The following is a 13,354-nucleotide window of genomic DNA, read 5'->3' as shown; positions in this document are numbered from 1 at the left end:
TTAATGATAGTTATTGTGTTTGGTCGTTACCTAGAAAAAAACAGATCGAACGAGAATAATCATAAAATAACAACTATGCAGGAAATACGCTCTTGGGATTTGAAATATCACGTAAAGTGTGAAATACCACAATGCTTGCTTGGTGAAACTAATTCTCAGTGAACATTTTTTTGCATGACTTTATTTCAAAGGAAAGATTGTTCCATTTTTTTAGGCCAGGGGAGGTGGGAAGGGCGATTTGGGAATTAAATTGTTCCGATAAAAACTGAAAAAAATAATTACACGTCATCAGAACCGATTTTATGTTTTACACGTCATCAGGCTCAAGGCCGAATGTTTGAAAGCCAAGGAAATATAAGAACTGAAAAAAATGAATGTATCATTCTTTTAATCTTATTATGGCCCCGCCGTAATGTAAGAGGTATTAAAAGTTTTACTCTTGTCCGTCTGTACGGTACGTACGTCCGTACGTCCCAAAATTTGTTCCCGTTCTCTAACTTTGGTTTACCTCAACCAAATGTTATGTAACTTATACACAATGCTTATTACCACAAAACAGATCAAGTTTGAATTTTAGGGGTTTCACTTTAACCGTTCTATAGTTATGCCCCTTTACAAATGAAAAAAAATGATGAATTTTTAGTTTTCTTTTAGTTTTCGTTCCCTTACGTTAGTTCGCCTGGACCAAATGTAATGAAACATAAATGCAATGCTAATTACCACAAAATACAGATCTGGTTTGAATATTGGTGGCGTCACTTTTACCGTTCTAGAGTGCTGGAAAAAATGCTGATGTTTTGGTTTCTGTTCCCTAGCTTAAGTTTGCCTCAATCAAATGATATGAATCTTATAATCAATGCTTATTACCACAAAACTCAGACAAAGTACACATTTGGGGAGGGTCACTTTTCCAGTTCTTGAGTTATATTCCTTTATAACGTTATGTGTAAGCGGGGGCATCATCTGTGTCCCATGGACACATTCCCTTATTTATTTATCCTCGAGTATGTCTGTTCATTTGTAATTGCATCATAATTATCTGCTTATATTTTATTATCTATTTATAAGTATTGGTCTCAGTCGATATGTTGTCATTGGAACGTACGAACTGAGAAAATATATTCAACACATGTGGTGTATAGAGGTCAGGAAGGGGATTTTGGACAAGTACTAGTTCAGAAAAGCTAGGTTAAATTTCCTGAGCCGCTAATTTAAAAAAAAACTATTCTCAATATAAAATAAGGAGATGTCGTAGGATTACCAATGAAACAACTATCTACCAGAGACCAAATGACGTAGATGTTAGCACATATAGGTCACAGTACGACCTTCAACAATGAACAAAACTCATACTGGAAATCAAGCTTTAAAAGGATAAATATAACAAAACTTATAAAAAAACAGCGGTCTAACAAATGTAAAAGAATTAATAATAAACGAAAATCAAATATGATATGTAGCAACAAACGATTACCACTTAATTACAGGATCTTCACTTGGGACATGCATATTCAGAGTGTTGCGAGGTTATACAAGTTAGCTCCCTTCCCTTCCCTAACCTCGGACAGTGGTGCAACAATACAATGCAACAAACAAAATCATCATAATAAACAGTAACGAACGATCATCACTTAATTACGGGCTACTAATATGGGACATGCACATACTGAATGTAGCAGGGTTAAAAGACTAATTTTACTAAATACACTAGCCATAATACCAACCAATGTAAATAAACGATATCTAAATATATTTTTTTCAAAACATGTAGAGCGCTCCGGCTGCCACTAAACTATCTATAACTCCTGCTTTTTGTCAATCCATTTTGTCATCTTAGTACCATGTCAAAAAGAAGACCCTTGTTTATCTCAATCACATTCTTACACAAGATGCAACCGTCTTTTCATGCAGGATTCAATGGCCTTTTAAAATCACCAATTTGTATGTTTGGTTGAAATATAACATGTATAAACCGTGAAATTCACAATCCATGATTGCTGCATTATAGAAATAAGATCAGGTAGATCCCTGTCACAATTTGAACAAATATGATAGTAATGATATAAGTGAGTAAACACATTAATATTCATAACATAAAACTTAGTACTAGTATATAAACTGAGTTTTGCAAACAATTGTGAGATCAGACCCTTTCACTGAATTTCATAACATTGAACATATAATGATATATTTCGTAAGTACACACATGTACAAATGTATAGGGAATGGCATTGTGGGCTGTTAAAGTATGTGTATACATGTAAGTGTAAACCAATCATATAGACATATAGACATATAGACTCGCTACACTGAAGACCTGTTGGTGACCCTCTGCTGTTGTTTTTTATTTGGTCGGGTTGTTGTCTCTTTGACACATTCCCCATTTCCATTCTCAATTTTATTTGTAGATTCCAATGAGACACATTCAAACCGTTACATAGCAAAATTAATGCTCAATATTGTCCTTTTCCATTTCCAAAATACACGTTTTTAGTTAGCAAACTTGTAAATGTGTGACAATTCATGCCGGCCTTTTAACATTATAATTTGCACCTCTCGTACAAATGATCATTTGCTGCTAATGTTGCTAGCAAATATTACATACGTAAGGACATAAGGCGTCAGGACAAGAATTGAAAATAAATTTAAATAAATCAGAAAATGCTTGATGAAGACGTCGATATAGTAAGCTCTGCGATTTAAAGTGCAAAATAAGGAAGTAAATGTAATGTCAATCTCACCACAATACTTGAAATATTGTTTCAAAATGTTCATGATGCTAAGGTAAGAAATTATTATGTAACATGCTGTAGTTTCAGACACACAAAAAATGTGTATTTTTGTGTGTTCTTAGGGATTGGTCATTATCTTTCACCAAAACAAGGGGCGCTACAAATTATTTTGAAAGACTAGAAAAAAATGTAATGACCCCCCTTCTACTAACATAAAGAAACCTCACTCCCCCTTTTTGTCCAGGTTCCAAAATGTTTTTTTTATTTTATTTTCCTGCCCCCTGGATATAGATAATGACCGGTCCACTAATACTACACACACACAAACGCACGTATTTCGTCTTTAATCAAACAATATAACTAGGACTGCTTTTTTACTTGAAAATTTGTTTATCCATGTAGCGGACTTTTACTCAAGCTGTGGTAAATAAATAGAATATGGGTGGCGATATTGAATAGCTATACATAGCTATCAGGACTGAGACTAAATTGGGGTTGAATGAGTACATTGGACATCTTGAAATCTTTAAAATGAATGGGGAGCGTTTTCAGATGCAAAACCGACAAAATCACACTTACGGCTTACAGTCGAAAAACAATATGTCTTAGGATAACAGATTCGACCACAAGACAATTCTGGAAAATGGGGCATTTAAAAAAATGTCAAACATATCGTATTAAAATTGTATGCCAATTAGTACATATTGATAATTTAACTGATACTGATCTATAATAACCTCTGCATTGAGATTAGGGGGAGGATGGCAAAGTAACTGATGGGGTGGTTGCTGGTGGGCGGGTGTTTGCGAACCCATCCTGGCTAAAGTGAGAACTGTTTGACTTCGTCATTTAGATATTTCACCTTGTAGTTACAGCAACGTATGATGATCTACGTTGACAATTGAAAGTTCAACAAACAATTTCAGAAGGATATATTATATAATATGACTATGACTTAATAGTGTATTTGGTATAATAATTGATAAACTTTCTAATATTTAGAAATTTATTCTGCACATGGTATTTAATCGATTTAAACATTGTAATACGTGTTCAGTTTAATATCGAAAAATCAATGTAGTATAGCTAAAACCACGCGTTTTATCGACAGGTCATCTTCAAGAATTAACTCGTCAAGATCATAAATTGAACGGTCTTTAGAATGGGGAGATCTAAACACTTAAATAAACTGTCCATTGTAAAATTGTCATACTGTTGCAAGGAGAGGATGTAAAATTGTTTTCATCCGAATTTCACAATCAAGAAATTTGAAGACAATACACAAAAAAGACACCCGTAGATAATAAAATATCAATATGTGTACGTCGTAGTGTTGCTCGTTGATGTATATCGTTTTCGGGCGTTGGTGGTCTGTGACTGACACTGTCATATATTTTTTGGTAATCCCTCTTACCTTTTTTTATGATACATATGTCTGTAGATAACATGTAGTATACACAAAATGTAGTATCTAAAGTGTTGGTACTGACACAAAACACCGTATGTGAATTAAAAAACTTTATAAAAGTACGCAACACCTATCCATGCTATCGGTCGTCTTCTCTACATTGTAAGTTGAAAGCTGTGGTTATGAGTAAGACCCGTGTTGTGTCAGGATCAATTAGAGATATAGAGTCATAGTATAAAACATATCCCGAAAAACTATTTTAGTTTTGATAATGACTGTGTAAACAAATGAGGCATAATAGTATATACTTTCAGGAATCTTCGGAGTCACTTTTTGAAATTGAAGACCGTTACAGTACATTGTATTAATTTAATATATTATGCAGGTTTCTAGATAAGTAACGAATAATGACTGTAAAATAATGTAAAGGTTACATTGAATATCAGTAAATAAGTATAAAAATTTTATATAATCAAAGCACATATATTGAATTCCCATCCCGCTCTTACATGTACTAGCCACCTTCATGTTCGTCCTCCATAGCGATACTGATTGTGATATAAAAAAGAAGATGTGGTATGATTGCCAATGAGACAACTATCCACAAAAGACCAAAATGACACAGACATTAACAACTATAGGTCACCGTACGGCCTTCAACAATGAGCAAAGCCCATACCGCATAGTGAGCTTTAAAAGGCCCCGATAAGACAATGTTAAACAATTCAAACGAGAAAACTAACGGCCGTGTTTATGTAAAAAATGAACGAAAAATAAATATGTAACACATAAACAAACGACAACCACTGAATTACAGACTCTTGACTTGGGACAGGCACATACATAAATAATGTGGCGGGGTTAAACATGTTAGATGTTTACCGTCGCGTTCGATGTAACGCCCGTTTAATTCCAAATTAGAGTTTGTTTACTTTATAAAGGAAATACAATTAAAATCATATGCGTCATGAATTTTAGATGCACACACAATTTTAATCATGCTACCTACATTTTACGAAGCACTTTCAAGAACCACTACATGCTATCAAAGACTAAGAATCCCCTTCCCCGCTCTTACAAACTACCTTCATTTTTTTTCTCGCTCACCATCGAGTTTTTATTCATTTCCATTCCACTTGAAAAATATGACAATAGCAATAAGGGGAGTGATGGACTCGACGGATTAAGTCCAAATAAGATTTGTGCTAAACTTTATTGAAATACATTTGAGTTGAGGAAAAATACAGGAAAACGTAATATCATTTTCACCTCAACATGACAGTTTTATTCAATAAAAATATATTTCTTCATTCAAACCGTTAATGTCTGTCTTATGAATGAAAGTATAAATATGCGAGTTTGAAAAGACATGGCTTTACCGTATTAAAAAAAATCTTCGTCATGTACTGCAATACTTATTTACTAATGTTTTTGTGTTTATTTAATCTAAATTTTCAACCAACACTCAAATTTACGAGTTAACATTGTACATTTTTTTTTACCAAACAACCCTATTTCATTTGATGCTTGCTTTAAATGATAAATGAATTATGATATAAAGTCTAAAACATAATATCAAATGTTCACTATCATCATTATAATCATACTCCATAAATATCGAAATATCCCAATTAATTTGTAATCTCATATATCGTGTAAATGAAATGTATTTTATCTCCTTCGCGATGACATACAGAAAAGTAAATCAAACTGTTGGTTGCATATAGATTTAACCTTGACTATGTTCACAAGAAATATTAATCAATTGTGTAATTTAATTTGCATTAAGAACCAGAAAACCATTTAGAACATTTAGGATGATTGATATTTCATATTTCATTTCTCATGTTTTTCTTTTACAGCTCTCCGGCCTCTGACCTTACCGGAAGACGTGATGTGTTCAGCAGACGACAATACGGTTCTGTAGAACAGGTAAATATCCCCTTTTGGTTATTTGATTGAGTTGGACTGCTTTCTCTGCTTGACGATTTCTCGACATTTTCTTGTATTCATATTCCTGTCCTGTTTTTAAAATATCAAAATTTACCATGGGTACAAATTCAAACTTGTGGCACTCATCGTGTTAAGTATAAATATTTTTTTCCGACGTAGTCGATATAGTTTCGGTTTGTGCCCTTTGAACTTAATGACGCTTAACTATGGCAACAGAATACGCATGCTCGAAATCCTTTCTGTGATTGGACAAAATGCTGTCAAGGTGGGTGATTTGGTTGTGTTTGAAAAAACGTCTCGTTAATTATATCGTGATGGAAAGCAAGGGAAAAACTATAAATATTTGACTAGATCTTACAAAGATTTATATTTTTATTAAAATAATTGTTTCTCCAATAGCTCTTTGCATCCGTGACAGCTGTTAATTCGGGACAATTATATAATTTTTAATGTAAATTTTGTTGTACGAACGTACATGACTTTTAGAACGCACCTACGTATGTGAGATTTCCGCGGGGTTTTGGTGAATGTAAACAGAAAGATACGAGGACCGAGAAAACTGAAAGATACTGAACACAAACAGAGAAAACGTTATTTAAATGGTATCTTTGTGCTTCTGAAGGTTATCGAAATGATAGTTTGAACATATACTCAAATTTAAATACGTCGGATATCTTTTTTTAAAGATAGTTCTTGTTTTAAATGGTCTTAAGATTTAGATAAAATAGTTAACGGCAACCGTCAAAATACCTTCTATAACCGTAAAGCATAATCTAGAATCAAATTTGTGAATTTTGTCACTCGTTAAATCTCAAGAGTCTGATTAAATATGTGAACGAGACCAATCTCCGATACAGATATCAGATCAAAACTACAACTTTGTTTTCCTTCCTCCTTATTTACCCTAAATTTCCATGTCATTCCTATCTTCTTATTTTTTACCAGGAGGCAGGAAACAAGCATATAACTATTTGGTTTTGCCTCATATTAGTTAGTACATGCAAGGTCTGCAATACCACTCCACTAGTACTAAACATATAAACTAGTGTTGCGTAGTATTGAAAGGAACGGATATGAACTCTTCGTTTTGATATGATTAGATTGAAATAAAAACTCGATGCAATTGGGCTCATTTGGAATAATATCATCTCTTCTCAATTTTACATAGGAACTAGGCTGAGCAACACAACCCACCGACAACCAGGAGTCTTCTACAGGGCTTCGGTAGGGGAAACCGATCTTGCTCCCCGTGTGGCATCCGTCCTGGTGCTCATTGTATTCTGTGCGGCGTTTTGCATTTGCGCCGATCTGCATTTCATTTGCGCCGATTTTTTCTTTCATTTGCGCCGATTTTTTTTACAGGTAAATTACAGGTGAATAGATATTAGAAAAAGTGGTATGAGTGTCAATGAATGAACTCTCAATCCAAGTCATGTTCTTTTTCATTTATCATTATAGACCTCCTCAGTTAGCCACTTGTACAAATTTAATGAATTATCAATCATAACTTGTATATAACTGTTGTCCCCTGCTCACCACGGGTAGTGGAAGAAGTCCTAAAAGATACATCTCCAGACTTTACATTGACTGTACCCGCTGTCTTTCGGACATCTACCACATGGCTATGCTCGTTCTGTGTTTTGACAATAGAATCTGTGGTGACTCTGGCTGTACACGATTTTATGGTACATTAGTAAAATGTGTTTCAGGACACTTATCATCCGATATGTATGGCCCTCGATGATTAGAATTGACTCCTCGACTCGTTTCAGTGTGCAATATGTCTATCATGTTACTATGAAGTTTCAGAACAATATGAATCAAAATTAACATAAATGAACAGCATTTATAACCAGACTTTACTAATAGTATAGTACAGTACATAGTACATGTACAAGTATTAACTTACCTGTAAATCTAATTAGGAGCAAAGATAAAATCGGCGCAAATGAAAAATGAAATCGGCGCAAATGAAAAAATGAATATTTTCAAAATCTGCGCAAATGTCATACGCCCATTCTGTGATAACCTTTGTCTTTTCTAATTCATTGCGATTGAATGCATACTGATTCACGACAAATAAAAAAGCTATAATCTGACTTACAGCAGTTCTTGTACTTAAATGTACTGAAATATACTGGACCATACTTAAAAGTTCACTTATACATGATTGCTTATCTGCATTGAACAGTACTAGCATTGTACAGGTATGTTTTTACTGCATCTGATAAATATTAAACAAAATTATGATAAACATTTTTTTGACAAAGACATAAAAAAAAGATATTGTCAAGTGCTGGTAAGCTGAGGTCAAGGACGGTTTAAACTTGACAAAGATCATTTTAAAAACAATTCATACTCGGTTAAGAACTGTTGAGACTTATTCAACTGTGAATCTCCTAGAGTTGGGGTTTAGCTAGAACAGTTCTGAATATTTGTAATTTTATCTACAATTTTAACAAAACAGTTAAGTATCCGTTAAGTCAATCGAATACAACGCGGACGTTCCCAAGCTGGTAGCTAGAAAACAGCTCAGTACATTCAAGTACAAACACTTATTCGAGTTTTCAACAATTGGTTAATGAAATTTTAGTAATTTTGTAAAAAAAACAAACCAAGTCACTTTGCACGTATCTAATCAAGTATGACGTTCCTCTGTTGATTCATATGTTACTTTCATATTCCCTAAAACTTACAGTTTACATACACTTATATTGTACTATTCTCTCGAACACATGCGTAGAAGTAAAGCAATTATTGACAATTTTTCTGATATAAACAAATTAGTCAAGTTGATATGATCTGTTTTATTGATGTAAATGAAGTTAAAGTGGTCCCTAGCAATTAAGGTCTCGACATTCTGTATATTTATATTACTGTAAGTAATTCATTAGACTGGATAACAGCTACGTGCTATCTGGAAATGGTCAGTAATACCACATTGAGAAATGACATTGTGATATATTCGCAAATCAATTTCAGTTGAAACAAACAACCAAATCTACAAAATTATAAGCCTGGTATCTTTGATGAGTTTTTTTACAACCACTGGATCGATGCCACTGTTAATTGATGAAGATTTCGATATCACAAGCCAGTAATATTCAACACTTCTCTTTTGACATACATTATCATTGATATGATAAAATTAATACGTTAACTGTTCAAAAAACTAAAAATAGTTCGACAGAACTTGAGGATTTTCTACCCATTTGCTGGTATACAATGCTCTTCAACCTCATACTTTGTTCTGCCTTTCATTTTTTATTATTCGAGCTCGGAGCGTCACTATTGAGTCTTTGTATACGAAACACGCATTAATGTTAAAATAAATAATAACAACCCAATCTACAAAATTATAAGCCTGGCAGTGGCGGATCCAGAGGGGGGTTCCGGGGTTGGACCCCCCTTGTTTGACCGATCAATGTATTTGAATGGTGTCATATAGTTGGAACCCCTTTTAAAAATGACTGGATCGGCCCCTGCCTGGTATCTTTGATGAGTTTTTTTATGCCCAACCTACGATAGTAGAGGGGCATTATGTTTTCTGGTCTGTGTATCCGTTCGTCCTTCTGTTCGTACGTCCGTTCGTTCGTCCCGCTTCAGGAGAAAGTTTTTGGTCAAAGTAGTTTTTAATGAAGCTGAAGTTCAATCAACTTGAAACTTAGTACACATGTTCCTTTTGGTATGATCTTTCTAATATTGAAGCCAAATTAGACTTTTACCCAAATTTCACGGTCCACTGAACATAGAAATTGAAATGGTGAGTTTCAGGTTAAAGTTTTTGGTCAAGGTAGTTTTGGATCAAGCTAAAGTACAATCAACTTGAAACTTAGTACACATGTTCCCTATTCTATGATCTTTCTACCTTTAATGCCAAATTAGATTTTTTACCCAATTTCACGGTCCACTGAACATGGAAGATGATAGTGCGAGTGGGGCATCCGTGAAGTTTGGACACATTCTTGTTTAAAAAAAATTTGGAAAGCTACTTATCACGTCAAAATATTCCCTTTCCAAAACAGAATTGGAAAAATGAGAAAATAGGGGGCCAAAACAGGCCTTATCGTACCTTGTCCTTTGCATTTATGCCGAAAGAAAACATTATCTATATAGTGCAGCTCGCATTCAAACGACACAGTGAAATTGACATCGGCAGAGTGAAGTTAACATCATCGATCTTAAAGTTGAATTTTCTTCCGGTAATCTTTCAGCTACAACCGGTACATACATTGCAATAATGCAGTTCGGGAAATATCTTATAGTCTTTAGTTAGTATTTTATTGACCTGTTTGTATTTTCGAAGTCTTACGTATTTTGTCATGACCTCGTTAGTTTTTCTTGATGTGATGTCTTCTTATCATCTTTTCCCGTCCCTTATCATCAAATATATAGTTCGTTGAAAATGGCAGTGATCGAGATCTAACTTGCACAATGCTTAATAAATACGATTGTTAGTTAACTGTCATTATCGTGATAAATATGCACTTTTTGTCTGTAGATTTATACAACATTACGTATATAAGAAGCGACCAAATTATCATTATTATACATAGATAAATATAAGGACAAAATCGTATTTAAACTAATATGTATACGTGAGTTTATCAACTGTGTTACATGTATGCGGGTTTTTTCCCCCAGGTAATACTTTATTATGGTTTACTTGTCTGTTTTGCCTCATTCGAACCATTATCTTGTGAATGTGTCACATGATGGCATTGGAACCCTTATTAAATGATTCAGGTGGTACCTAACACTACAGGGACATAACTCTGTACACATCAGCTGAATGTTTTAATATAGTTCTTTAGTTCAGGAAAGAGTAAGCTACTCAATGATAAAAAAAAAATGTTTAACAAACTGCTATATATCCAATGATTTTTTTTCTGATAAATTGTGTGGTTCATTTTTTTTTTTGGAAATTTTCATATTTTTGTCAAAGGGTGAAAGAAAATATTTTTAAAAATTTTATGAAAATTAAACGATTCAAATCAATTTTAGTCAATGTGTTTGATACCTCCTTAAATCAATTTTTATTTTTTTGCTGAGAATATGTTAACACACGTTCTGTACGTAGGTTATTTAGATAAGTCACGACAAGCCCTTCACATAAAATATCGATAGTTCTTTGCTTTCTATATACATGATATAAGTGTTATCAAAATGATTTTCTCCATATATCCTATGGTTTGTCATAAATATACTCAATTTCGCATACTTCAGTAACTCCATTTGTTTTGTAATGAACTTTTCTTGTTTCAATTTCAAAACAGCTACAACGAATCGGAAATGGTTCTTGTGAGGAACAGGAAGTTAATAATGTATCATTTTACTTATTGGTCACAGGAAAGATTATTATCAGGAAGCTATACGATTTTTATTTTAGTTTTAAGTCTTAAATAACTATAGATTGAGTAAATCAAAGCAAAAACTAAAACTAAATGAGATCTAAATATCGATTCATTAACCTGAAATTATACCTAAACGTGAAAGCCATCTTATAATATGCGATTTGAAAAAAAGGTTTTTAGACAGTATTTAGGCAAAAGATAAAAAAAAATCAAAATAATCGGAACTAACATTGATTTTTTTTATTCTAATAAATGAAAGAAAAAAATCTAAATATCTTTAACTTTACAGTTATAATGAACACTTATAGTTCTTCATCGCGCGATACTATTATTGTGCCTTTGCACATGGTCGTGCTTTTCGGAGACTATATTTTACTGGTACTTCAATAAGATATGAATATCATTACTTTGTTTAAAGAATTGCAGAACGTCAATTTGCGGTTTTCCCAGTTAAACTTCTTATATTAATATATATCACCAATTGACCGTGGTAACACAGTTATATTGTTTCTAAAATATTGCCCAATCGTTTGAAGACGATTTAGAATTCTTTTGGTCATCCTTGAATAATATGCTTGTAATACCATCACTGATCAATGCATTAAAGTTGTACATGGAAAGTAGAAGCGGTACCTTGTTCACAATAGATATCAAAGGTACCATGTATAAAATTTATAATGCCAGACGTGCGTTTCGTCTACATAAGTCTTTTCAGTGACGCTCAGATCAAAATAGTGAGAAAGCCAAACAAGTACAAAGTTGAAAAGCATTGATGACTCAAAATTATAAAAAGTTGTGCCAAATACGGTTAAGGTTATCTTTGCATGGTATAAGAAAATCCCTAATATTTCGAATAATTCATACTTTTACAAACAGTAAATTTATAAAAATTATCATTTCAGATATCTGAACATTGTTTATGAGTATATTTCATTTTGGTTTTCAGTTTTTGTTGTTCTCAAGGAAACGTTAAGTGTTTTTGCACCTGTCGCATCAATAATTCAATGTTAGTACTATTGGTGACCTCGTGTATGATTATCAGGTTGCTATAAATTCTAGTATTTATTCTACATAACCTTCATGTTCATCTATAGAGTGTAAATAACTTATAGCTTTAGACAATTTCTGTTGCTGTTTTCGTTCCTTTGAAAAGGTAATTAACAGGTCGTTATTAAATGTATAGTATTGAAGAGTATCATATATTAATTAAAACTTACGTATTTTTTTTTTTTTTTATTAAAGCAATACTTATAGATTATCGGTGATCATCTCAACGAGATTGACTTTCTCGCTTGAGCCGGGACGGCGAAAGCGAGAAAGGCAATCGAGTTGAGATGAACAATGATAATCTTTTTATCGCTATTTTACCTATGACGACGTTGTCAATTTCATGCTAATTTCGTTAGCAACGCCACGTGCATGCTTAGTTTCTAGCGATAATTTTCCATCTCAAGCGAGTAGCATGATATGAAAGTTATCACAAAAAAAGATCAAAAGAAAAATGCACAAAATAGCGATAAATATTGCTATCTGGCATACTTCTGGTTTGATATTTATAGATAATCGTTGATCATCTCAACGAGATTGATTTTCTCGCTTGAGCTGGTACAGCGAAAGTGAGAAAAGCAATCGAGTTGAGATGACCAATGATAATCTGTTTATCGCTATTTTACCTATGACGACGTTGTCAATTTCATGTCAATTTCGTTAGCAACGCTACGTGGCCTCCTTAGTTTCTAGCGATAATTTTTCCATCTCAAGCGAGAAGCATGATATGAAAATTATAACAAAAAAAGATCAAAAGAAAATGCACAAAATAGCGATAATACAATATATATATATATATATATATATTATTGCATATTATTACAGGGGGTAATTAGCAGGTAGATATTTTAAAAATGCAT

General features: G+C 33.2%; 1 protein-coding gene across 4 annotated transcripts in view; it reads left to right on the top strand.

Moving 5' to 3' along the window:
* LOC139511810 (GTPase-activating Rap/Ran-GAP domain-like protein 3) overlaps positions 1 to 13,354 on the top strand; it is an 89,055-nt gene that overhangs the window by 36,624 nt on the left and 39,077 nt on the right. For all 4 annotated transcript variants that reach the window (XM_071298895.1, XM_071298897.1, XM_071298898.1 and 1 more), the window contains exon 2: positions 6,003 to 6,072. In XM_071298895.1, coding sequence (XP_071154996.1) covers positions 6,003 to 6,072 — 70 coding nt within the window. The remainder of the gene's footprint in view (positions 1 to 6,002; positions 6,073 to 13,354) is intronic.

The sequence above is a fragment of the Mytilus edulis genome, chromosome 2 (genome assembly GCF_963676685.1).
Source record: "Mytilus edulis chromosome 2, xbMytEdul2.2, whole genome shotgun sequence".
Taxonomy (NCBI): domain Eukaryota; kingdom Metazoa; phylum Mollusca; class Bivalvia; order Mytilida; family Mytilidae; genus Mytilus; species Mytilus edulis.
Note: the sequence above shows the minus strand (reverse complement) of the source record. Positions and strands in the feature narration are given on the sequence as shown.